Source organism: Paramisgurnus dabryanus, chromosome 6 (assembly GCF_030506205.2).
Source record: "Paramisgurnus dabryanus chromosome 6, PD_genome_1.1, whole genome shotgun sequence".
Lineage (NCBI taxonomy): Eukaryota > Metazoa > Chordata > Actinopteri > Cypriniformes > Cobitidae > Paramisgurnus > Paramisgurnus dabryanus.
Genome location: NC_133342.1, coordinates 34,950,168 through 34,978,155, shown reverse-complemented (window position 1 = coordinate 34,978,155; position 27,988 = coordinate 34,950,168). Strand labels below are relative to the sequence as shown.

Below are 27,988 nucleotides of genomic sequence, written 5' to 3'. Positions count from 1 at the left end.
GAACACACCCCTTTCAACTAATTCAACTAATTGCCCAATTGCACAGCCTTAAGAGCGTGCATATCATGAATGCTGGGTCTCATTTGTTTCCCGAGAATCTACTGAACCTACTGGTAACTTGTTTGCCACGTAGCAATAAAAAATATATTAAAAACCTTGATTATTCTGGTTAGTCACATTGTATTATTTTGAACAATACTGTATGTCCGGGTGGGTCATCCTGGGCTGTGCCGGAGGGTCTACTAGTGCACCCAATTAATATACAGCAGGACTGATCTGCTGAAATTACAGCACAGCGGATTACTATCTTTGCCTTGCTGAACGATGTAAAAATCAACTAAAGCATGAAATAAATAGGCCTACTATGAATCTGTAAATTTGAGTATAATGTGAGTTTATTATCAGTAATGATTATTATCATGTTTATTTAATCATGAACTTACAAGAAGAGCATACAAATAAAATGTGTTTATTTATTTGTGAAGATAACAAATGAACAGAGCATTACTTTACATGTTTAACATCACATGGAGCAGATTAATGAATGCTTTGTCTCTGCGATAAAACACGCAAACTTTGTGCCAAACAGGCAAATATTAACAAATTACAAAATATTGCTGCAATTAAAATATCAACAAACGTGTAAAAAAATCTGAATTGAACTAAACTCATGACACTGTGGTATCTGAAACCTTCTTGTGTAATAAACGCATGAAGGCAGATTAATGCAGACTCTATTGTCATTACATTTTGTGACTTAAAATACAATACAATACAAATATATTTGTATAGCACATTCAAAAACATTGGAAATTGACCAAAGTGCTTTACAAGGTTAGAAGAAAAGAAATAAAATATATAAAACAAATTAAAATGAAGATATAAATTTAATTAACAGTAAGAATCAAATGCCCAAGGAAAAAACTACGTTTTCAGGGCAGATTTAAAAATAGATGGCAAGAGTGTTTAAGATATCAAAAATCCATTCACAATTTAGCTTCGATGTCTTGGCATCATGTTCACTAAGTTTGCTGTCAAATCCCTTAGGAGGAGTATTTAAAAGTTCACGGTATGCACTTAAAAAAAAGTAAAATGTCCGACTTCCTGTTGGGCGTAGCTTATGGATGTCCCTGCAAAATTTGTTCGGGTTGATGAGAACTATACATTTACCAAGTTTGTATACACGTACCGCGTTTCTATACTACCAAGTTTCTTTCATGTGCCTACATGTATGCAAAATCTGTACAGTTTTTTGTGCATTATATAGAGGGCGCTAGAGAGAGCTTCTGCCACACCTGTATGTCAGCCTTTGTCCCGGCCTAATGGCCGATGACTCTGGTGTTGTACCAAATATCAGAGTTTTTGAGGATGTTAAAAGCCTCAAAATACCCAAAAGTGCCATAAAAAGGAATTAATCTGAAAGAAAACAAATGGGCTTCCCACCTTATGGTGCTTGGACCCTAATAACATTTCAGAAAATACGTATCAATATATATACCGGAGGGAAGCTATAAAGAGTAAAATTAATATTAATACCTTTGAACTGTAATCACAAAGTTTGTGGAAAATTAAAATCTTTAACTTTTATCAAATTATTATCAAAAATATATAAAATCTTATCTTTCAGTGACACTATTATTTCAACCTACAAATAAATGCAAAAATAATCTTAATTCAGAATATATCGACCTATATAAAACTAAGACAATATATTTTTCTCATATCTGACAATTCCAGAATACAGTTAGGACAATAAAAATATTGTAAACTATTTCACATAGTCCTTGGCAGTACTAATATACACTGTCATATAGCTATATTATATCTGTTTCGCATCACCTTTGTGTAAATATTAAAATCACAAACTTTCAGGACTGAGAGGTTAAGAGTTCTCTTAACTGGCCTGAGCATTGTTTACGCTTGGCCTGGGCTATCGGACACTTTAAAGTAAAACACACACATTTAGATATCGATTTTGTTAAAGATTGATTAAAATTGGAGAATCTATATTTTTTCCCAGCCCTATTATATAGTTATACTGAAACATTACAGGGAAATGTAAATTCTTAAATATTTTTGAGATTGCTCTCTCTGACTGTCCAGCAGTCACATACAAGCATTTATAGGCCCTCAAATTAAACACTGTATAATTAAAATTGTTTGTGGTCAGGGTTGGAGTGCCAACTGGGGTGGCAAAAATCATTTAAGGCCACCCCCTTGCCATTCCTCTGCCATTGCCGCTGTCTTTGGGTAACTGGTAGAGCTGAGGCTAAAAACTGTAAAACATTGAAGAGAAAGATCAGACATTATTGTACAGTCTTCACAGTAATAGTAGTGATTTTCAAGAAATAAAATGAAAATTCAATATGTAAATGTAACTAACTTACTCTAGTTTCTCTAGTTTATAGTGTGGATCCTTAAGTAGATCAGAGAGCAGCTTCACTCCTGAATCTCCTGGTTTATTACTTCTTAGATTCAGTTCTCTCAGATGTGATGGGTTTGATCTCAGAGCTGAAGCCAAAGCAGCAAAACCCTTATATCCAAAACTGCAGCTAAACAGACTGCAGAGAAGTAAATTATAAAACAATGTCAGTTTCACAATAATAGTGACAACCGTTATAGTAATATATAGACGGTTTCATCGGACGCACGTGATACACGTCTGGATCCGAACTTTACTTCCGGTTTCGTTTTTTTAATGGTCTGACTAGTTGCTAAACTGATCTCTTAAACAAATGCGCCGAAACGCGTCGAAAATAACTAATGTTTTGGTTTCCTAGGTAATCTATGTGTTGTTTTTTTGCTTGTTATATAAATAATAAGTTTAAAGTACTTTGTGGTTATTTATTATTAGCGGAGTTTACCGGAAGTTAAGTGCGGACCGCGACAGCTGCTTGTTTATGTTGTTACTGCTGAAACCGTCTATAAAATGGGAAAACATATAATTCAAAAATAATGTCAATATGATGTCAGATGATGCTGTATTTACATCAGACATATTTGGTAAAAGTGTCTCACTGTTATTTCTCAGAATAAAATGATCGGATCTTAACTGTTAGAGTCATAAATCTGAATAAACAAAGAGTCATAGACTGACAGTCACTGTTGAGTGTGTTACACTATGATAGGCAACAAATGATATGAAGATGCTGAACTTTTATAAAGTCTTCCACTAAATCTACATAATAAAAAACACACACAATTAACCTTATTGTTTTAAAGATTTTCTTACGTTAATGTCTTTAGTTTACAGTTCGTATTCTTCAGTCCATCAGAAAGCAGCTTCACTCCTGAATCCTGCAGGTTATTGACACTCATGTTCAGTTCTGTTAAACTTGAGGAGTTTAAGCCGAGAACTGGAGCCAATGATGAACAACTTTTCTCTGTCAGATTACAGTCAATCAGACTGAGAGAGAAATAACAAGATAACAGTGTGTTAAACTACAACAATCACACTCAGATATAAACAAAACAAGCACAAATGGATGTACAGGAATCATCTTGTGTGAATAAAGGAACATGAACATCAAGACAAATAGCATAACAGCAGCTCAGTCAGGTATAACGTTTTATTTAAAACCCCATTAAACTAGCAGGGGCTTGTAATAAAGCATCACCTTATTCATTTTCAGTGGAAGCTTGATGACTTCCAGCAACATGAGTGACAGTGACCTTTAGCATTACAGGATGTCACCATATTCAGCAACAAGACAAAGTTGGAGAAAGTTTAGCTTTATGCAAATACAAACTATTAAGATAAGATGATGATTATTAAGATTTATTAACTATTATTAAGATTTATTAAACGCTTTTATCCAAACAGATTTACAAATGAGCACAATACAAGAACAAGCAGTTAATCCAGCCAAAACACTGACATAAATATATAAGTAAATCCAGCGAAAACACTAGAGCATGTAAAGAATACATGAAAAAAATTTACTTAAACCTCTATAGCATGGTGTTTGTGATTGGGCTAGAACCATTTGTGATTAATGTTTGTCAAATGAAAACTTTCTAATGCAAATATTTCTTGCTTCCTTATGTCATTTATCATATGCAAAACCTTAGAGCAGTGCTTCCCAATCCTGGTCCTCAAGTACCCCCTTTAAAACACCTGATTCAACTTGTCAGCCTGCTACCAAAATTGCAAACATGTTTTCCTAACAACCTAATGAGTTAAATCAGGTGTTTAAAATAAGGAGAGATCTAAAACTTTTTTGGAGGGGGATCTCCAGGACCAGGATTGGGAAGCCCTGCCTTAAAGTTTTCAAAACAGAGCCTTGCAGGGGATTCGGAAAAGGTTGCCTCTCGGGCTGGACCATGTGGCCAAAATTTTTATTGCTGGTATACTTCAAAATTTCGATCAATACGGTATAAATCCGATAACAGTATAAATGTTTAAAAAAGCCTTGGGATAAACTGCAAAGAATGCCCAAAACGAATGTCTGTACATACAAACTTCTAAACAAATGAATTTACCAAGTCTATGAAGCCTCCTCCTATAAATCTATATAATATTTGCAAAAATAAAAATGGTATAAATAAATTGATTTTCAATTTTTATTTGTATTTAGCCTTCATACAAAATTAAATGTAAACTCACTGTCATTGTCAAATAATCAGACTTTAGGGCTCACCTTTAATATTAATAAGGTTCATCTGAATGTCAGTCAGTGATACATGCTGTAATGCAGGGATCTCAAACTAATGGATCATTTTAATAACAAATTCTTCAGTCACAGTACTAACTTTTATAGTTCCATCATTTTGATCAATTTACAATAATAGTTGTATGTGGAAAAATATTATTAAATAGCCTAAGTGAAAGTGACCCTAAAACTTTTGAATGGTATAGGCTATTTAATGATACATAAGAATACATATTGGACAGAAGCATTTATATCGAAACTCTATTTGTAATTGCATAGCAAGCTACATAATCATATATTAGAAACTAGCATACTACTTCATATCCATGTACTCATAACGAGACCAATAGCTGCCTACATACTTTTATCTATTGCACGTTTCTTTCAGGGACTTCATAGAACAAGGAAGACATCAGCCTGTTTAGAGGACAGTGAAAACAGCGGTTTTGAGATTTATTATTATATTAAGCCTTAAAACACTCAAAGATGTTGCGATCTGTATTGTGACTGACGCATGCTATTTTAATTCAGTCAGTTTGACATTGCTTTCTATCCAATCATACTGATACTGAAAATATACAAATTAAAACATTAACCTAGAGTTTAGGAATGCACACTGTGAAACGTCAGATTATAAATACCCAGTGTTATCTCATTTCCCCCAGGTAAAGTATGAACAGTGAGAAATGTGAAGCAGATAATATAGAATTTCATTAACCTGGGTTTTAGACAAAGTCATAGTTAACGATTTCAAGTGTGAAAAGTTGTGTAAATTTAGTCATTAGCCACGCACAAGGGCGTACATTTGGTTTGAACATTGGGTGGGCGGGGTGGGGTTTAAAAATACGCCTGTAATTTTTTTTAATGTAAAAAATATGTTTTATGTTTAGTGTTTCTGGATTAATTTATTTAATTTTATTTATCTATCTATCTATATGCATTTATAATCAGCCACTTTTCCAAAGTTACTAGCCACTCAGCATTTCCACTGGCCACAATTTTGCTGTTGGGAAATTACAGTTTGTGTGATTGAAGTTGACTTTGGTATGTTATGCACGCCAAAACTCAATTTGGCATATATATTCTACGAGATTAGACACACGTACTATTGATACGCATTCTCATGTAATCGTGTTGGAACTGATCATCCACGAGAGAAAGCGCTTCTGTGTGTCATTCAGTGCGAACCCGCCTTAACTAACTGCACGTTAATTGCACAAAGTAAAAAAAGTAAAAAAAAACAATATTGATTCGCTTACGACATAAGTGGGAGGGTTGGGGCGCACAGTCCTGTGCCCCAGGGTAGATCCGAAACCAGACAATAAGAGCTCAGGTCTCAGGTCACGTGTTTTAATCCTTTTACTGACCTACATAGACACTCCACACAAGGCCCACACGCATGCACGCTTGCACGCTCGCTCACACACAAACAGTTCTGTAGCTTTCCTCTCTGGCCATTGGCTCCAGGGTCACATGTTTAAAATGTATAATGTAGGCTAGTAGTTTTTGGTGCTATAATCTTGGGGCCATATAATTTGGTCAGGGCCAGTAAAAATCTTAATCACTAGAAAAAATCCTTAGCATTAAGCTAACTTATAAACAAAATTAAAATGTAATAAGTAAATGAATAACTTACTATAGTCTCTCTAGTTTACAGTGTGGATCCTTCAGTAGATCAAAGAGCAGCTTCACTCCTGAATCTCCTGGTTCATTAAAGTTCAGATTCAGTTCCCTCAGATGTGATGGGTTTGATCTCAGAGCTGAAGCCAAAGCAGCACAACCTTTAGCTCCAATGCTGCAGTTATACAGACTGCAGAGAAAAATTACACTATGAATAGAGTCGTTGAATATATTATTAAGGTTTAAAAAAAATGACCTCAGTATTATGAGATGTGTGTGGAAAAAGTGTCTCACAGTAATTCATTAAAAAAAAGATCAGGGGCCTCATTTATAAAACCTTGTGTACATTTCCTTCCTAAAGTGTACATAGAGAGTTTTGACGTTTATACTTTTGGTCATTTTCGGTTGCAGAGACAAAGTTAAACAATGTCTTAGTCTTCATATTACAGACATTTAAACCTTGCATACTTTGCATAACTCTTGTAAAGGAACAGAAAACTATGTCTAGGCTGATTTTTGCGACTACACAAGCACCTTAATTATAACCTTCAATCTAAATACGATGTTCAAACACAAATATAGTTCTGACTTGTAATAGAAAATCATCCATATATTGTGGTTTTTCAGAGATTACGAAGAATAATTTTCAAAGCAGTGGGTTCCATTGCCAGAAGATTTAATATCAGAGATACATATCCGAGTCTAACAAGTTATCTTTTGGCAACGGAACCCACAGCTTTGGAAATTATTCTTCGTAATCTCTGAAAAACCACAACATATTTTTTACAACATATATTTACAAGTTTATTTTATATATTGGAATATGTGCTCATTTTATGTGTATGCTTTTATAAAAATGTCCACTGATTTAACATAATAAAAACACACTTTTAACCTTATTAGTTTAATGATTTTCTTACTGCAATGTCTTCAGTTTACAGTTTGTATTCTTCAGTCCATCAGAGAGCAGCTTCACTCCTGAATCCTGCAGCTTATTGTAACTCAGGTCCAGTTCTGTCAGATTTGAGCTTAGAACTGAGGTCAATGATGTATAACTTTCCTCTGTCAGATTACAGCGACTTAGACTAAAAGAAATAACCAAATAAATTATTGTTAAGTTATAGTAAGACATTCAGGCATAAACAAAAAAGTGCAAATGGATGTACAATGTGAATCTGCTGATGCATGTAAATTAATTATTATCAACACAGCAGCTAAGACAAGTAAGCAGAAGTTGATTTTAAACCCTGTTAATCGACAATTTCATAATTGATTGAAACTAATAATTGATTGTTTTTCTTAGTAATAAGAAGTGGGGTGGTGACTTGAGTTAAAAGGTCAACAGATTTGTGAGTGCACTATTGGTTTAGTGGTAGAATTTGTGTCTACCTCACGGGAGTATGTAAAACAGCCTTTTGAATTGCCACTGCTACAGAAATGACGCCATAACAGGGACTGGGACAGGGAACAGGGACACCTCTTTTTCCCTACCAAGAAATCAATGCTGCAGTCCCCTCCGCCCTGGCTTTCATCCAGCGCTGACAGAGACAGAGAAATCATGACCCGATCCTCAGGTCAAAGCAGCAGCCGACCGCCACCGATCTTCTAATATGTGTGTAGTCAACGGGTATGGCTGTTAATCAAGGATCTGCCTCTCCGAGGGCCTTCTCGCGAGCTGGCACTCGGATTCATTGGCCCATACCGCATTACTAAGGTGGTTAATCCGGTGGCTGTTCAGCTCAGCTTCACCCCACCCTGGGGCGAGTTCACCCTGTTCTTCATATCTCCACGGTTAAACCCGTGTTTTCTTTTTCAAGCTCAACCCTGCCACAGTCTGCCCCTTCCCCCCATCTCGTAGATGGCTCTCCAGCTTATACAGTTAGGAGGGTACTTGACTTTTGCAGACGTGGCAGGGGTTTTCAGTAACCCGTGGATTGGCAGGGTTAAGGTGCAGAGGAGAGGTGTTGACATTCTGGATCGCTCACTGATTGTGGACTTTCATCTGCGACGAGGACACCCGGTGGCACCCCTGGGGGTACTGTCATGTCTCAGGTCTGATCACCTGCAGCTGCGTCCCAAGAGACTGTCATTTGTGCCGGTTATTTCTGTGTGTACTCTCAATAAAGCTGTGTTTTACTGCACCCCACCTTTGAGTCCAGTCGTTCATGACACAAACATCCCTCCTGATGATACCTCTTATGTATAACTCACCTAAAGCAGATGCAATCTCAAGTCAAAGAGAGCTTCAGAAAAGCCTAACACTACCAACTGTGACAACAACAACAACTACAACAACAACAAAAAAGACAATGAATTAGCTATAAACCTAAGGATAGAGTAACTTTCCTGAAGTTCAGAGAAGACATCCTGATTTAATCTCAAGCTGGAAGTCTAACTCTAAAAAAACGGAGAGGAATCGCATACAGAGAACAGTTTACAAAATACTTGAGAAGCTCACAAAAGGCAATGTGGATTTTAATACTCCAGACTGGCTTCCGCCAAGTGATCCAGAGACATTTACTGACACTTGTGCTGGCATTTTGGTCAGTGTCCGCATCCTCTCTCAACCTACTCTTTAATGCTTTCATGTACATCACATTACACATTTTATTTTTCCCTCAACAGTTATAAGACAGTGTGGTTATATCCAAAAACTGATATCTGTAAAATGTGCTGCATTGACAAATAATTTTTTCCAAAAAAAAATCAGCTACCATATAAAAAACACGCCTAGGAAAAAGTTTTGTACTTGTAGCTTTAAGAGAAATAAATTAATTAAATGTATAATCTTTTGGTGTAATATGAGTGTATTGTGTGTTGAATGTGATTGGTACAGTCTGTGAAAACAAATTGTATCTATCGCGGACAATAAAGAATGAATCTGAATCTAATCTGATTAGTAGGTTCCTGAGAGGCTCAAGGAGGTTAAATTCACCTAGATCAAGCCTCATCCCCATTTGGTCGTCCTCTCGGGCCTAAAGAGGGCCACTTTTGAGCCCCTGGGAGAAGCTGATTTTCCTTATCTCACTATGAAGACCACTGTCTTAGTGGAGCTCGCCTCTGTTAAGAGGGTGGGAGACCTCCAGGCGATTTTTTTTCCTGAGTGCCTGGAGTTAGGCTAGGTGACTCTCACGTTATCCTGAGACCTTGGCCCGACTATGTGTTTTATTGGTCCAAGAATACAAGGAAAGATGTAGCATAAATGTGAACTATAATAACCATGATCTATGATTAGATGGGTATATAATTCTATTACATGTATATACCTTCCCCAATGTGTTGCTACCTTGTCGTGGTGGGGAGGCTTGCGTGCCTCCGTGACCCTGAGGGCTATACTGGCGGGGGCAAGGCCCCTGGCAGGTTCAACCAAGCCGGGCAGGACTCATGGTAGAGGACAGACGAAGAGCAACACTTGGTCCTCCAGGTTGGGGGTTGGGCATGGGGGCCAACAACCCCACCCCGGAAAAGAAAAAATGTTACAGATTTGCGAACAAAAAATTCAAAAGTAACTAAAGCCCTGGGGGAGGATGGACCCACAGCTGGAGAATGTATAATAGGTCTGGACACACATGGGGACAGTTAGAGAAGTTGGCCCAGGACCGGGACGACGGGAGAGTCCTTGTTTGTGGCCTATGCCCAAAGTTGGGTAGTAGGCTTTTGTAAGTAAGTAAGTACATGTATATACATGAAATAATACAAATATTATATATACGTATCTGTATGTGTGTTTATATTCTTTTGCCCATCAGAGAGCAGCTTCACTCCTGAATGCTGCAGGTTACTGTCACTCAGGTTCAGTTCTCTTGGACTTGAGGAGTTTGAGCTGAACGGTGCCGCTGACGGGCAAAGCCGTGCTAGGCATCATGTTTAACTTTACACAAATGTGGAAATTCTGCAAAAGGCTAACAATCAGGAAAACAGTGGAGCTCATGTGATTTTTCTTTTTCAGTTACTGTAATTAAGTGTCTGTAAGATAAAGATAATGCCTGGACAATTTTCCAGTTTTATCATGTACAGGGATGTTTTAAAGGCATTTAAAAGTTGAAATTAAAATACAACTTAAACGACTTACTCAGCTTTTCTGGACGCTTTGATCACTGGCAGGAGTCTGATAAGACATTCATCTGATCGATCATATTTCTTCAGTATAAACTCATCCAGCTTCTCTTCTGAGTTCAGCAACACAAACACAAGAGCTGACCACTGAGCAGGAGAGAGTTTGACTCCAGTTAAACTACAGTTACCTCCTCTGTTCAGGTATGTTTGGATTTCCTGCACTAGAGATTGATCATTCAGTTCATTCAGACAGTGAAACAGATTGATGGTTTTCTCTGGAGAGGGATTCTTTCTGATCTTCATCTTAATGTACTCAACTATTTCCTGTCTACTGTCAGAGCTTCCTGTCTGTATCATCAGATCTCGTAAGATCATCTGATTGGACCCCAGTGAAAGACCCAGGAGAAATCTGAGGTAAAGGTCCAGGTGTCCGTTTTCACTCTGTAAGGCCTTGTCCACTTCACTCTTCAGTAAATCACTCATATTTGATTTGAACCTGCTGAAGGGCCCTGATGTTTGTTGAAGAAATGAAAGAATCACAAACAAAGCAGCGAGAAACTCCTGAATGCTCAGATGAACAAAACTGTAAACTTTCCCGAAGTAAAGTCCAGACTCCTCTCTGAAGATCTGAGTACAAACTCCTGAATACACTGAAGCTTCTCTCACATCAATGCCAGACCCTCTCAGATCCTCCTCATAGAAGATCAGATTCCCTTTCTCCAGCTGTTGATAAGCCAGTTTTCCCAGTGACTTGAGACTCTTTCTAGCCTGCTGAAGATCTATCTCACATTTCCCATCATACTTCTGACTCCTCAGTTTGGTCTGAAAGATCAGGAAGTGTGTGAACATTTGTGTGAGAGTCTTGGGGATCTCTGCTTTACTCTGTGATTCACTCAACATTCTCTCTAGAACAGTGGCTGTAATCCAACAGAAGACTGGGATGTGACACATGATGTACAGACTTCTGGATGATTTGATGTGTGTGAGGATTCTGTTAGCCAGACTCTCATCATTTATTCTCTTCCTGAAATACTCGTCCTTCTGAGGATCATTGAAACCTCGTACATCTGTGATCTGGTCAATACACTCATGAGGAATCTGATTGGCTGCTGCTGGTCGTGATGTCATCCAGATCAGAGCAGAAGGAAGCAGATTCCCCTTGATGAGGTTTGTCAGCAGCACATCCACTGAGGCTGATTCATCTACATCAAACAAACTCTGATTGTTTGAGAAATCAAGAGGAAGTCGACACTCATCCAGACCATCAAAGATAAACAAAACCTTGTAGTCATCAAAGTCTGCTGATCTCAGTTGTTTTGTATCTGTGAAGAACTGATGAAGAAGATCCATCAGACTGATATTTTCTTGTTTTATCAGATTCAGCTCCCTGAAAGGAAGTGGAAATATGAAGTGAAGATCCTGATTTTCTTTTCCTTCAGCCCAGTCCAGTATGAACTTCTGTACAGAGACGGTTTTTCCAATTCCAGCGACTCCTTTAGTCAGCACAGTTCTGATAGGTTTGTCTTGTCCAGGTAAAGCTTTAAAGATGTCATTACATTTGATTGGTGTTTCTTCTGTCTCTGATCTTCTGGATGTTGTCTCAATCTCTCTCACCTCATGTTCATTATTGATCCCTCCACTCCCTCCCTCTGTGATGTAAAGCTCTGTGTAGATCTCATTCACAAGTGTTGAGATTCCATGATTTGATATTCCTTCATGAATTCTCTGAAATTTCTCCGAAAGTCTGGATTTGTGTTTCTTCACATACAAAGGGAGAAATTCTGATGAACAAAAGAAATACATGTACTTTATGCATGAATAAAAATACATTTATGAATTTTGAAAATCTTAAATACCAATGTCATGATTCTGCCCACTTGTCCTTGTTCTACTCTAGTTTTGAGGCAAGATCATGACAGGCCCATGGTTTTGTGCTAGCTGCTAGCACATGAGCCGTTTCTGAATGTCAAGGATACTTCCTTGGCAGGACTAGTCCTTAAAAGTCACTTCCTTCAGAGGCTAGGTGAGGCTCCTTTTAAGCATTCGGAGAACACGTTAAATGGAACAGGCTAGCAAGTGCACGTCATTACGTCATTGCGTGATTGAAAGGTGTGCTTTCAGTGCTGGGCGCATAGGATTGTGGGTGATTTCAGCACGTGAAGAGCGCAAAGGATACAAATTTGCATCCTTTCCTGTATATGGGATATTTCCTTGGCTGAAATTTCGAGGATCCTCGACATTGGAACAGTCCTTCGACGGACGTCGATGACGTAGCATCCTCGAAATTCTAGCTTCCGAGGATCCTTCCTTGACATTGAGAAACCGCTACGGTCTTTTGTTTGGGCTGTGTGCTTGCGTGTCTTGTCTCCTAAACCCACCCCCCTCTTTCTCCTTGTTAATCACCTCTTTATTGTTTGACTCATGTCACCTGTTCCCCTCCCCTATATAATGCCCTTGTGTTTGGTGTCCTGTGCTGATTGGTTTTGTATCTATTCCAGTCATAGTACTGTTGAAAGGCTGGTCCTGTATAATGTTAGTGAAAATCTGTCTAGTACTTTGTTTGGTGAGTTTCTGTTACTGTTAAAGTCTTAGTTTAGTGTTTCATGTCAAGTTTAATGTTTATTAGTCCTGTCTAGTTCTTGTCTTAGTTTAGTTAGTCTTATCATTATTGTCTTGTTTTCATCTTGTTACCAAATTTGGTCTTTTTTTCAGTTGCTTTAAACATATTAGTGGCTAATATCACATAACATTATATTCAGTACAAACTGTGCTACAATTATATGTACGTAACATGTATGTACCTGTCAGTGATGCACGGGTTGATCCAAACTGGTTACGAGTCATCCAAAAATATTTAATTATTTTCGGGTTGCGGTAGGTAGGGTCATTTGAAATAAAGATGCCAATTAACTATTTTAAACAATTACTACTTTTAGAAAATGCGGGCCAGGAAGCGGGTCTGGTATTGTATATATTTTGCAGTCCGAGTTGCAGGTGGACAAGTTGAAAACAGTATATTTATCGAGTTTAAAGTGGCAGATTCTTTAGATCACTTTTATTAGTGTGTATGGATTGAAAATAAAAGTTTATGACACTTACATGTATTATACAACAAGATAACCTTAAAAATCCATAAAAGTTGTGTTTATTCACAAGATGTCAAGATTCACAAGTTGTGTTTATCTGTGAAGATTATCTTGTTTGACAAAATGTAAGTGTCCATAATTTTATGTGATACACATTTTATTTTTACGATAATCCAAAAGTCTGTGGAAAAAATAAATGGGCTTTTCAGCAGAGATCGACCGATGTATCTGCTTACTGATATTTCCCCCGATATTTATGCATTTTCCCGATATCGGTTTTAAAATATCGGATTGACCGACAAACGGTGTCATCTTTTGGCCGTTGTGAAAATTGGGTGCTAGACGCCATTTCATAACATCATCTGAGGAGAGGAGTTAACAACAACAGTGTGCACTGCAAATATGATGGCGGAGTGATGCAACTTCATTAAAAGTACTTTGAGTATACTTGATAAATCAACTTTACAGACATTAATGCAGAAGAGAATGCTTATACCACGGGCCTGTTGAATGCTTTATTCTGAGTGGCTGAGACATGTTCAATGGGTGTTTATTTTTTTTGTAAACCGCACACCTGCCCTGTAAAATGTCTTAAAATAGGCACCAGAGCAATTTTTGTGGTAACCATGGTATAAGTGGAATAGTTGACTCTGGTCCTTTGAATTATTTGAAAATAATGCACACCCACAGTGCATTACCACCTTGGGGTGTGCATTATTTTCTTAATTTAACGACCCGTCGTCAATTGTTCATTACGTGATATGCAATGTATGCAGCTTGGTTAAGAAATAGAGAAGAACTCAAAGTCACGTAAGTTAAACTGATCCATCAAATCCTGTCCGAATAACCACATAACTTTACATGAGTGAAACAGCCATGAATAAATGCTTTTGTGAAATAAAAACACTGAATTAAATTTGTTTTTTAGTTATTTATGCTTATTAGTAGCCTCATAAAATCACGTTCATATTGCTGTTCACTTTCAGGGTTAAAGGCTGAAGCACACCCACCACATGTGGCTAACAAGATTTACCCTAATTTATATTAACATATACTAAAAAAACATTATTTTGCAAAAAACATCTAAATACACTCACCTAAAGGATTATTAGGAACACCATACTAATACTGTGTTTGACCCCCTTTCGCCTTCAGAGCTGCCTTAATTCTACGTAGCATTGATTCAAGCAAGGTGCTGAAAGCATTCTTTAGAAATGTTGGCCCATAGTGATAGGATAGCATCGTGCATTTGATAGAGATTTGTGGTATGCACATCCAGGGGGCACGAAACTCCCGTTCCACCACATCCCAAAGATTCTCTATTGGGTTGAGATCTGGTGACTGTGGGGACCATATTTTAGTACAATAAACTCATTGTTATGTTCAAGAAACCAATTTGAAATGTTTCAAGCTTTGTGACATGGTGCTTTATCTTGCTGGAAGTAGACATCAGAGGATGGGTACATGGTGGTCATAAAGGGATGGACATGGTCACAAACAATGCTCAGGTAGGCCGTAGCATTTAAACAATGCCCAATTGGCACTAAGGGTCTTAAAGTGTGCCAAGAAAACATCCCCCACACCATTACACCACCACCACCACCAGCCTGCACAGTGGTAACAAGGCATGATGGATCCATGTTCTCATTCTGTTTTACGCCAAATTCTGACTCTACCATCTGAATGTCTCAACAGAAATCGAGACCCATCAGACCAGGCAACGTTTTTCCAGTTTACTACTGTCCAATTTTGGTGAGCTTGTGCAAATTGTAGCCTCTTTTTCCTATTTGTAGTGGAAATGAGTGGTACCTGGTGGGGTCTTCTGCTGTTGTATTTCAACCGCCTCAAGGTTCTGTGTGTTGTGGCTTCACAAATGCTTTGCTGCATACCTCGGTTGTAACGAGTGGTTATTTCAGTCAAAGTTGCTCTTCTATCAGCTTGAATCAGTCGGCCCATTCTCCTCTGACCTCTATCATCAACAAGGCATTTTCGCCCACAGGACTGCCGCATACTGGAAGTTTTTCCCTTTTCACACCATTCTATGTAAACCCTAGAAATGGTTGTGCATGAAAATCCCAGTAACTGAGCAGATTGTGAAATACTCAGACCGGCCCGTCTGGCAACCAGAAATTGCTTAAATCACCTTTCTTTCCCCTTCTGACATTCAGTTTGGAGTTCAGGAGATTGTCTTGACCAGGACCACACACCTAAATGCATTGAAGCAACTGCCATGTGATTGGTTGATTAGATAATTGCATTAATGAGAAATTGAACAGGTGTTCCTAATAATCCTTTAGATGAGTGTAAATGTCTGTGGATATTAATGAATTATTTATTACCTCCATGAGCTATCACAGTTTGATGCAGTTAATGCATGAGTGAATGCATAGATAAACAGCGCTTCGTCAACAGCCATTTCATAAGATATAACAAAAAAATTTGAATTATTCTGACATAAAATACCAGTTAAGAAATTTCAGTGACATATAAGCTGTTTTGTTTGTAACTTTCCTGACAATGTATTATTTCAGTGATTTTATTCATTAAATTAATATTATTATCTTTCAGAACCCTCTATTTATTACTTATTATACAAAGAGGGAGTGATTTTTATTATTATAAGGGTTTGTTCAGTTCAGTAGTGTTCTACTTGTGTCAAAAAACAGAAGTATAACAGTGAATGAAAATATGTTCAGCAAATCGGTAATCAGGCACATAAGCAGCCAAAAATTTGATATAGGCATCTGTTAAAAAAAATATTATCGGTCGATCACTACTTTTCATTTAGGGAATCAGTGTCCTCTTAGTTCTGGGGTTGGCCTACAAAAACATGTCATCCCTGCGGCACTCTATACAGACACTGTATACCTCTGAAGGTAAAGTGATGTTATAGTGACATGACTCAGATCTCTTACTTGTCTGAAGTTTGTTAGTAAGATTTGTCTGGTTCATCTTCTTCAGGATGTGCAGTGTGATCTTCAGAAGTCCATCTCTGACCCTGCTCTGATCTTCATCATCCTCCTCCTCTCTCTCAGAGTATGCTAGGTAATCTGTACTCAGTATTCTTTTAAAGATTTTCAGCTCTTTCTTCATCAGAGAGATGATTTTACTTTCAAGCTCCTGAAATCATTGTGCAAACACAGATGGGTTTATTCACTAATGCATGCAGAAAATATTCTTATGGAAAATTTCAGCAGAATTCACATTAGGTGCACGCACATGCACGCACGCACGCACACACACACACACACACACACACACACACACACACACACACACACACACACACACACACACACACACACACACACACTCTTACCTGGAAAATAGAGTCCATGTGCTTCCCTTTGAAAGACTTTGATCCATCTGTTGTGTTACTGTAATTTAACAAAACATTAAATATGTGAGGATATTTAGGAATTATAAAAAGTAAAGAGATGGATGAATTTGTGTTTTTGTCATAGTGTAAAGTGAACAGGTGAATATCTGCACATCACAACAGCACAAACTCCTCCAGTTTAGAGACTGCAGACTGATGAAGCAATTTACTCTTCTAAACCAGTCAGATCATTACCTCACATCTGCACCGGAGTCTCCTGAACTGAAGGTAAGTGGATGATTCATTGATCGATCACTCTTCATGGACACACAGCTGGGTTCAGTAGATTTTCCATAAGTCAAACTAAAACAGCATTTAAAAAAAGTTTAGTTAATGCAGTACTGTAATAATGTGGTACACATGATCTATAAACTCAGTGCCGCAATTGGACACATTTTTAACTAAACAACAGTATATTATATTGTATGTGCTTTTTATAGGCATTCATGACAGTCTATTATCATATATTTTAAACTCTGTCAGCTCAAAGCAAAATCTCTAGTGGTAAATGAACACAACTCAGTGTCTATTTGTGCATACTAGATATTTTCCATCCAGGGGCGCCACTAGGGGTAAGTTAGGATGATTCTAAGGGCCCATGCACTTTTGGGGCCCCTAGAGATCATTTTTATTAGTAACAGTAATATTAGTAAAGTAATAGAAATTATAAATGTATCTATGTATCTTGAGAGAAAATGGGCTGACAATTACCCAGTATATTTTAAAAGAAATTTAAATTTTCTCTGTATCTCTTTCTCTATTTACCTTTCTCTTTATACATTTCTTAAAAAAAAACAATTACTAACAAAATGCAGTTCTAAACGTAGGTTCGGGAGGAGCCTAAACATTCAGGCCTGTCAATCATCATCATCATGGGCGTATATAAGGCAGCCTTCAGGCCTTCCTGTCCAGCTGCTTTCTTTTCCAACATCCCTCCTCCTCCCCATCTCCTCCTTCACTCTCTCTTTCTTCCTCTTTGCAGTTCCGTTGCAGGGGGTTGAACTTGTGGCTCGAGCCCCAGCCTCAGGTTCGCTCTCTCTGAAGGTTCAGAGCTCAGGTACAGAGCTCCTTTCGAGGACAGCAAGCCAAGTTTGTTTACCATTAATCATTAAGACCTGAATGCGCAGGCGAACTAGTGAACCCTTGGCTATGTATATTGTGTTGGACTTGATGAGACTAGACTAGAATGCATTCTGGGAAACTTGGCTGTCAGAAGTCGGCACAAGTCACCTCCTGATGCATCCTCGATAAAATGGGCGATCAAATAGGCTACCGGGATGTTATGTGAACTTGGCTTGATGGAACTTTGATTTGAAACAGTACTTGGTCCGCGACTGATGACGTTTTACAAGTCCACAAGACCACAAGTACAGACAAGAACACACATTGAGAAACGGCCAGTAATTCTTACCTTACATATTCACCACAATCTCCAGAACTCAAATCAGGAGGATGTTTCTTTGATGAATCACTCTTCATGGACACACAGCTAGGTCCAGCAGATTTTTCACAAGTCAAACTAAAACAGCATTTAAAAATAATTTAGTTTATGTAGTGTATCAATAATGTGATAAACATGATCAATTTAACAACAGGACACAGTGCAACATATAACAGGTTACAACAATAAACTGATGGTGCAGTTTCCCAGACATGGTTTAGATTAATTGAGTACTAGGCCTTAGTTATATTGGCATTTAAGTAGTTTATATAAACTTAGCTTACAAAAAGTTACTTGTGTGCCAAAACAATGTCACTGATATATGTTAAGATCTGTAAGTGTAAGATGTTTTTACATTAAGACCGCTCAAACATGCATTGTAGCCTGGGAATAAGCCCTGGTAAACCACCTGTCATATAAGCATTTATAAAGACTAACAGGGCTGACTAACTTTCTTTACTAGGAGCACTCCCAGATAGCAAAATTGCTGTGGCCCAGTTCTGGCTCACATCTGACACTTTCATCTGGCCCACCTTTGGCATGGAATGATGGCACTTGAGCGGTCCACTTCTTTTTTCCAGAACTTTGCCAGAAGCAAGCCATAGATATGCCACATGTCAGCCAGCACAAAGCAAATAATGCAGATCTGACCCAAATTCGGGTAGTAGTTGATGTAAATTCTTGCCCAGATTCGGCCCACACCTGGCATGATTCATGGCACTGGTGTGGTCCACTCCTGTTTAACACATCTCAACCACGAGCAAGCCAGTGTGATGCCACAATCAGAGTATAAATCTCAACCATGGTGACTATTAAATGAAAAACTTCATGCTGCAATGCATGCTGGGTATTAACAAATTACAAAGCTCATCCGGGACTCCCAGCATGCATTGCAACATGGATAAATAATTAACTTTTTACAATTTTCTTTGTCACCATGGTTGAGATTCATAGTCTGATTCTTGATGTTTGTACGTCCCAAATATACAGCGGTTCATTTTTGCCAAAGTTTCTATAACTCCTTAATATCAAACTGCTGTGAAAGTGCTGGACTTCATACATATTATTGACAGATAAAAACTCTTAAAAGAAGTGATGGGAGAAACGAAGCTTTTCGAAGCTTCGAATCAATTGAACCAATTGCTTTGAAAATTGATTCAGTTTTTCGAAGCAGTTCGAAACACCACACACGCTGGCGACCCCTGCTGGTCAAAATAGTGTAAAGCAGATATGGCCAAACATTTTACACTTTTTTTTAACAAAATAATAGCAAGATTTTTATTAAAATATGTTAAAAAAATTATTTAACTTAATTTAGACATAGTTAAAAGTGTATTATGTGTTTTTTGTTTTATTTAGGGCAAACAAATCATTAAAACTAACTACCCTTTTAATTATGCACATTTTTGTCATTAAATCTGTCTATAAACAATAAATAGACAAAATGGCAGTGTTATTAGTCAGAAGGATAAATGTTTTATGAACTTTTATAATAAAACTGGCCCGAGTTCACCGAAACATAAGACACTGGTCATGTGATCAACTCCCCCTAGTGGTGAATCGTCGGATTTTCGAAACGTTTCGATACAGTTATGACGTAATGAAGCCTCGTTTGCTAAAATCACGTGACTTGGGCCAGTTTGAAACAAGCTCCGAACCACTGATTCGAAACAAAAGATTCGTAAATGTTTCGAAGCCTCATGAAGCAGTGCTTCGAAAACGACCATCACTACTTAAAAGTAAACCAATTAATTAGATTATGATTGTTACCATTATATACCAACCACCACAGAATTGCAACTTTATTGTAAATAATTTTACACTATCATAACAAATGTGTTTTATACACACAAAGTAAGGCAACCACGGAACTTCTTATAAATAAGTCAAGGGTCCAACTAAAACAAACACTAATCACAATAATGGTGACTTAAAATTAAACAAAGCATCAACATCTAAACCTAATAAGTGAATTTTGCTTTCTACAGCAATATTTTTACTGTTTTCAGAAATAATGTTTTATAAAATAATAAAATGCAATGTTTCTCTATCATTTACATAACAAGCAAACAAGTCAATATAAAAACAGTTGATATTTAAAACATTTTTGGGAACTTTCAGGGAACGTTCTTAGAACTTTTTTCTGTTAGCTGGGTATATGAATCACTTCAGACTCACACCCACATGAGCCAGTGCTTAATGTGCAATATCTTTGCCAAAACTGGCCCTGATGCTTCTTTATACAGCTGGGCCACATTTGCAACATCATATGTGGGCCACTTCAGACTCACACCCACATGAGCCAGTGCTTACTGTGCTACATGTTTGCCAAAACCGGCCCGGATAAGTTTTAAAAGAACTGGGCCACATTTGCTACATCATATGTGGGCCACTTTAGACACACACCCACATGAGCCGGTGCTTACTTTGCCATATCTTTGCCTAAACTGGCCCAGACCTATTTGTAAAGAACTGGGCCACATTTGCTGCAAAATGTGAGGGCCACATTTGGTTTATTCCAAGGTTAGGCCGTTTCTGTTGTGCAGCATTTTTGCCAAAGGTGGCCCACATGTGATTTGATATATTTGGCCCATTTTTGCTATTTTACATGTGAGCCACTTTAGGTTCACATCCCTTTTATTCGGGCCATAAGAAGGCCAGCAGTGCTGCATCTTCACCTGAAGTGGCCCACATGTGCTTGCTTTCTGGGCTGTAGTCCCTGACTAAAAATTTTAGAAGCACAAGCAGAAAATTGATGGGCACATCTTAAATCAGCATGCAATTCAATTATTCACATTTTCAAATTATTCCAAATAAACTTTGCTTAAAAGTGTGAATCATTGGTTTCATTGAATACCTTCAGCTTCAGAATACCTGTTGTGGCCCATAAGAGACCCACATAAGACCTAGCTGGGTCCCAAAATTAAACTATTTAGACAGACTTCTGTAGGCACCAACTTCTGTAGGGTCCCTGGAGCCTTTCAAATGCCAATCATAAGCTCAACTGATCTAACACATGGGGACCACCATGTAAACTAAGGACAAAATTTGCTTGGTCTCAAGTAGTGAAAATAAATCGATGTTTTGATACATATCGATACTGAAAATATAAAAAGATTCTAATACCAGTGTCCCACGGAATCGATAATCCGAGACCAGCTGTGTTTTTTTTCTCTTTTAACTCTGTGAACACCAGCTGCGTGTTCTCGTTCTCCGTTTTTCTTCCAAATTGTGCGTGCGCACAGCCGCACACACACTGCACGTGAACACACTGCGCAGTCCCCCACCTTCTTTTCTAATCTCGTTCCCTCTAGTTTAACAGTAAAAGAAAGCCAAACAAGAGTGCTGTGTGGCGCTTTATCGGATGCGAGTCAAAAGAACATGGGAAGCCGAAGGACACAAGTCACGTAAGCTGAATATGCAAGTGTTGCTACAGGGCAGTGTGCAAACGCCACTAATTTAGCAAAGCACTTTGAAGGACCGACACGCAGACATGTCTTGACAGTAGAGATAGACGGATATATCTGTTTTCTGATATTTTTTAGCATTTTCCCATTATCGGGTAGGATTTACCGATAAACATCTTGTGGACGTTTTAAGAATTGCGCCCTGGACTGCCATTTTATCACAGCGTCTGAGAAGAGCAGACTACAATAACAAAGTTTTTAATCCCCTCAGAGTTATCAGACAGACGAAATTCAGACAAGAAATTACTTTGACTGGTCAAAAGTAAATTAAGATACTGATGTGCTTAAGTTCACAAAAAATATGACATTTATTAACCCTCATGTCGTTTAGTGATATTTATTTTAAAAAAGCAATACATTTGTTTAATATCTATATCTTATATATCTTTTAATATTTTTACTGTTATACAACTGTTCATGTTAGATAATGTTAAGATACAACTTTCATTTCAATTAGTAAATGTAATAGAAAATGTTGAAATTAACATTACATTAATAAATTTAAAGTATATTTCATTGTTAATCATTTTACCAATTGGACCATAATAATAATAATAATAAAATAATAATATAGCATAATAATTTCTTTATTTCTTTATTTAAATAGCTGTCATTATAAAAGGTTTCTAATGTCTATGTATTGTTTTTTTCGTTAACATTTCATGGTGAGACAGACTTCAGAGCGGCCAAAGCGTCTACAGGCTTCCACGTACTTTTTTGACAAGCGTCCCGGAGCGGGCAGCCTGAGCTTTTTTGGAAGCTCAAGTACACAGCAAAATCCCCAGTGTTAAATTAACACTGCTCGGTGTTTATATAATCCACACCAAGATTGGTGTTAAAAAAACACTAAATCAGTGTTAAAGTTAATAAGATAATGAAGTGATTGAGTCATTAATGGTGAACACCTGCTGGTCATTCCGTGTCAAATCAACAACATTTTGGAATTGTTCCTGTCTTAACATTTTTATTTGTTGACTCTTTTTCTGGAGAAAGTAATACTAAAATGAGGAAGAAAGCCAAAATATTAAATGCAATAGATAAAATGCCTAGAGTTTAATGAACACTATCATCATCTCTGTTTGAAAACTAAAATTACAACTTGCTTGCAGAGTTACATGGATGATAGGTTTAACTTCTAAAGAACTGCTGTAAATCTGGTTAATAAAGTAAGTCACCATTGCTCCGATTAGTGTTTCCTTTAGTTGGGTACTTGGGTCTTGAAGTTTAGTGTTAGTTTTCTTCTGCTCATGTGGCAGTGTGTTTATAAAACACATCTGTGAAAGCAGAGGAAGATGAGAGAAATGAAGTCTATTACTGTTACTATGTTAATTAGTATGAAAGTATAAGTCTTGGGATTCAATGATATCATAAAAAAGTAATCACTGAATATAAGTGTTTAATTTATGTTCTGCCAACCCTGTGAGGCTCCCATGAAATCCAACAGTGCTGTAAAAGTCCACATACCCTGAAGAGTTAAATATTGTTTACCCAAATCTAATCTTTGGTTTTAGTCAGAAACACTGAGACATCAACAATCAGCCTATAAAACACAATCATGGTGACAATCAACAACAAAACGTCATGCCCCAATGCATGCTGGGCACCAGGATTGTAGAAAACTCATTCATAAATCCCATCATGCATTGCAACATGACAAAAATTTTGCAACTTTCTTACCATTAACTGTCACCATCGTTGAGATTTGTATCAGAAATCATGAAGTCTCTCTTAAGCAAAAAACAACAACAACAACAAAAAACTGAAGCATGACGGCAGTCTTATTCAATACAATGTCATTTGAATAGAGCTTTTTATATGCCTGTTTCTTCATAATTAATTTGTGATCAAATGTTTCAATGATTTGTAGATTAGAATATAATAAAAATGAACAATCTGAAAAGGTCTGGAAGCAATGAACAAGTGGTCTTACTAAAACATTGTTACTATTGCTAAAAGAGGAGAGTTAAATCAATGAAGGTCAAGGGACAAATGCCTAACTAAAGGAAACACTAATCACAGTAATGGTGACTTCAAATGAACTCATAACAAACACAAACTTAAGATTTAATGTGCTACATTTTGTGATAAATGTCTATTTGACTTGTGAGAAATCACATCAGAAAGAAGATTTGTCTACTAAATCACGCGTGTGGATACTGGAATAGTTGAGCACTTGTATTTTGTTCTGACAGCTGTTTAGAAGTTAAATTTCCATTTAGAAAATAACTCTGCAAGTTATCATTTTATTTTTCAAACAGAGATGCTGATAGAGAGGCAAAAATGAAAGATTGCAGCTTTTGGAGGCATCCAACAGTATTCATCTATTGCATTTAATAATTTGTCTTTCTTTATTATTTTAGTATTTTCTCCAGAAAACGAGTCATCAAAATAAACATTTAGAGACAGGAAAATGTCCAAAATGTAATTGATTTGAATGACCAGCAGGTGTTCACCATTAATGTCTTAATCATCACTTCATTATCTCATTAACTTTAACACTGATTCAGAGTTATATTTTTAACACCAGTCTTTTTTAACACCGATCCTGGTGTGGATTATATAAACACCAAAAAGTGTTGATTTAACACTGATAGAGTTAATTTAACACTGGGGATTTTCCTGTGTAGGCAGTGTGAATGTACACTAAGACGAGTGTCTCTCTTCTCCAGCTGCAGAGCAAGCAAATGACAGAGATGGAGGTATTGACTCATTCTTAAAGGCGGGGTGCATGATCTCTGAAAACTAATTTTAAACCTAAATCACCTAAACAAACACACCGCTACCCCAATAGAATCTGGACCTTGTTTTGATAAACCCGCCAAACACATACGCAACCCAGGCAACGATGTCGGTTAGTAGACACACCCCTTATTGCTGATTGGCTCCAAGTGGGTTTTGGAACTCGTCCCGGCTCCTTTTCCGAAGTGTTTTTCAAAAGTCATGAACCCCACCTAAGTTTTGAATCCAGTCTGTCTCCCTTTACCTTAGCTGCTCCCACCAGCCTATGGGTCTAAGGGGCAGCCCAAACATTACAATCGAGTGAGAGTAGGTTGTTAAGTAACAATAATTTAAAAAGCAAAAAGAAATATTGGTGCCTTTGCCGATAGCGGTTTAATATTATTTAGTGGATGTTACCACTAGGGATGCTTAAAGATTAATCGTGATTAATCTATAGCAGAATAAAAGTTTTTTTTGTTTACATGATATATGTGTGTGAACTGTGTATAATAAATATGTATATATAAATATGCACACATGCATGTAGTTGTAACATACACCTTCTGGTGCTACTTGGCCACGTCATCAGTGAAGAACCCGGGGTCAACCGGTGTTTCGGGTCTTTAATCAACAGACACCCTCGCCCAAGCGACCCTGCCGGGGGTGATCAGTCCCCGGCCTGTGACCAAGTGGCGTGCATCTCCTTATACGTGTGGAGTAGCTACTCCACGTATTTAGGTACTCCACGGATCCCCCCTCCAGATCCACAGCCATCGTGAGGCTTTTTCGGCGGCCTCAGAGATGTTTTTTATGGCTCGTCTGCACAGATGTCCTTTAACTCCAAGGAGCTTGAGTGTTCGGACCAACGACTGACCCGCAAAGCCCCGGCAACCAACCTCTGCTGGCTCACTACGTGCTTTCCAGCCACCGCTCCTGCACTCCTCCACCAGTTCTGCATACTTGGCCCTCTTACGCTCATTTGCCACCTCCAATCTGTCTTCCCAGGGGACGGTAAGCTCCACTATCACCACCTGTCTGGTTGACCCTGATGTTATCACCACATTTGGGCGGAGTGAAGTGGCCGTAATATAATTCGGAAACTTGAGCTGCTTCCCCAGGTCCACTTGTATTGGCGAGGAGCCCACTTGGGGAGCGTGATTGCTGATTAACCTTCTCCCCAGCTCTGACAAAGGATATGGTATGCTTGGAGGGATGCTGACTCTTACTGCTCTGAATCGCTGCGGTGATCTGCCAGAGCCCTGAGGACCTGGTCATGTCACCAGCGGTACCGCCCCTCCTCCAAAGCCTTTGGACAGCAGCTAAGAATGTGCTCCAGTGTACCACTCCTTTGGCACAACTAGCATGCCGGTGAATCTATAAGCCCCAGCGGTGAAGGTTGAATGGGCTGGGTAGAAGAATGTACACCGAACTGATGAGGAACTTGATGCGCCATGGTTCAGAGCTCCACAACTCCACCCAGGTGATCTTGCGCCGCTCGGCATTCTCCCACCTGGTCCACGCACCTTGCTGTTTCATACTTACCATCTTGGTCAGGAGGTCTTCCTCCACTTCTGCCCGCACATCGTCCTGCACCAACAGGTGCTTCTCTCTCCCTCTTGCTTTGTCATATAATTTTTAAAAATGTATAATTTTAAGAAAAAATATATTTAGATATTAGGTATTTATATATAATATTAATTATACATAAATATACACACATATATCATGTAAACAAAAACTTTTATTCTGCTGTATAGATTAATCGCGATTAATTGTTAAGCATCCCTAGTTACCACGACTCTTCTGTCTGTTGTTTCTGTAATCTGCAGCTAAAACAAAACTCGCAAAACTGCGGGCTTCCATTGTTTTTGATAACTACAGTACGTTGCTGTGGTTACATGTGTCAATCATCGCAGTTTCGAAATGAGTCTTGTTCTGTACAAACATGGAACGATCATTTAGGGGATTCACTTCCGCATCTAAATGCGGTTGTCACTCCCGAAGGTTTGCAGTGTGTACGGGGCCTTTGCATCATTACAATGTAAAATAAACAAGAATTGTGAGAGATGATCATGAGTTAGTCCAGACATTTTCCATCCTGTCTCCAGGAGGTGATTAATACTTCCTATTTTATCTTATAAATTGTGTACCTTTCCCAACAAACCTCTGACTACAATTTGAACAGCACTTGGTGTCTGTGTCTTTCATATCCCCAGATCAGAATCTCTGCTGCTCGGGTCAGACATCCAGACTACGAAACATATCCCTAGACCGGCCGGTTGCATAAAAATAGCCTTGATTTTAAGACTGCGTCTTTAGAATGAATATGACTAATTTGGATTTAAATGAGACCAATCTGTCTTTCTTTGTAGCATACTTAAAACAGTTATGATCAGTCTTGAAGAAAAAAATTCATGACTAACTTTTAAGACTAGAGGTTTATGTAACCAGCCACTGATTAGAATTTATTCTAACAATATCAAAAACAATTTAAAACATTACATTAAGTTTATTTATGATAATAAATCTTTGCCTTATCTCACCTTTCTCTGGAGAGACTCATTGTCTTACAAGTTAATCTTCTGCCTGCAAATAAAAAACTGTATTAGTCCATGCATAACATAGATCTGCAAATTTTGTCTGTCCAGATTGTCTTTAGGTGTTTAAAATGTCTCACTATACAATGGTTTCACTTTTATTTAAACACTTTTGGGCCATTTCCAGCTAAAAATCTGTTTAGTTCCTTCTATTTTTCATAAAGCCACTTAATGTTTAACGTAAGTAAAGTTAACGTTTTGAGTTCATAAAATGCTTCCATATTTTCCTAATTCTTAAGCTGACACACATAGTGATTTTCGCACAGATTATGAATGATTCAATTTTATCATAACGACTGATCATGCCTATAGTCTTTTCCAGTTGTGCTCAGTCTTTGTTTAAAATCACAGATAAAAATCATTTAACGTTATATAAGAAGCACTTATGTCATGTGTGTTGTGTCCAGAATGTTTCAGCAAGTTTTGATGTGTCCCCAGCATTAATCGCACACAACAAGAATGAATGCATCAGTAAACTTTGTGTGAACTATGTTCAGAGCGAGAAATTACTCTACAGAAAAACAATATGAGATTTGTGATACTCACTGTATTTTTCTCTTCAAATTAGAATTATTTTTCAGTAAAATGGCTGCAGCTGTCCGGTACATCACTATTCGAAGGCTGGATCCAGCCACGGCGGCGGCAGAACAAAAAGGGGCGTTCTTGGCGTTTTCAACCCGGGATAGGCGTTTTCAACATCGTTAGCTGATTTGGTAAAACTGAGTAGGCGGTATCTTATCCTTCCCATCAGCTGCAACATTTTTTTTGTATTTGGTGCTGTAAAATGTTGTACAACTTTTTTTCCATCAGCTGCAACGTGAAAGGCTGCAAAGCGGTCCAAAGCTGTGATGTAGTGGGCGGGGCAAAGCGCGAGTTCAACCGAAAGGAAATGTGAGCAAGTGCTGGGCTGCTGGCATAGATACTGGTATTTTTCTCTAATCTTTGTAATGATTATGATTAATTATTTTCAAC

The 27,988-nt window shown here is 37.9% G+C and overlaps 1 protein-coding gene across 1 annotated transcript; it reads right to left on the bottom strand.

Annotated features, from left to right (window-relative positions):
• Positions 1-473: 473 nt before the first annotated feature.
• LOC135767357 (NACHT, LRR and PYD domains-containing protein 3-like) lies at positions 474-27,713 on the bottom strand. Its single transcript, XM_065277017.2, has 12 exons — positions 27,563-27,713; positions 26,963-27,005; positions 18,205-18,312; positions 16,989-17,096; positions 16,734-16,791; positions 16,330-16,534; positions 10,345-12,109; positions 7,193-7,357; positions 6,289-6,462; positions 3,233-3,406; positions 2,388-2,561; positions 474-2,276 (listed from the first exon to the last, which is right to left on the bottom strand). The coding sequence occupies exons 2-12, from the start codon at positions 26,980-26,982 to the stop codon at positions 2,270-2,272; spliced, it is 2,958 nt and encodes a 985-aa protein (XP_065133089.1). The 5' UTR covers positions 26,983-27,005; positions 27,563-27,713; the 3' UTR covers positions 474-2,269.
• Between the last annotated feature and the right edge of the window lie 275 nt (positions 27,714-27,988).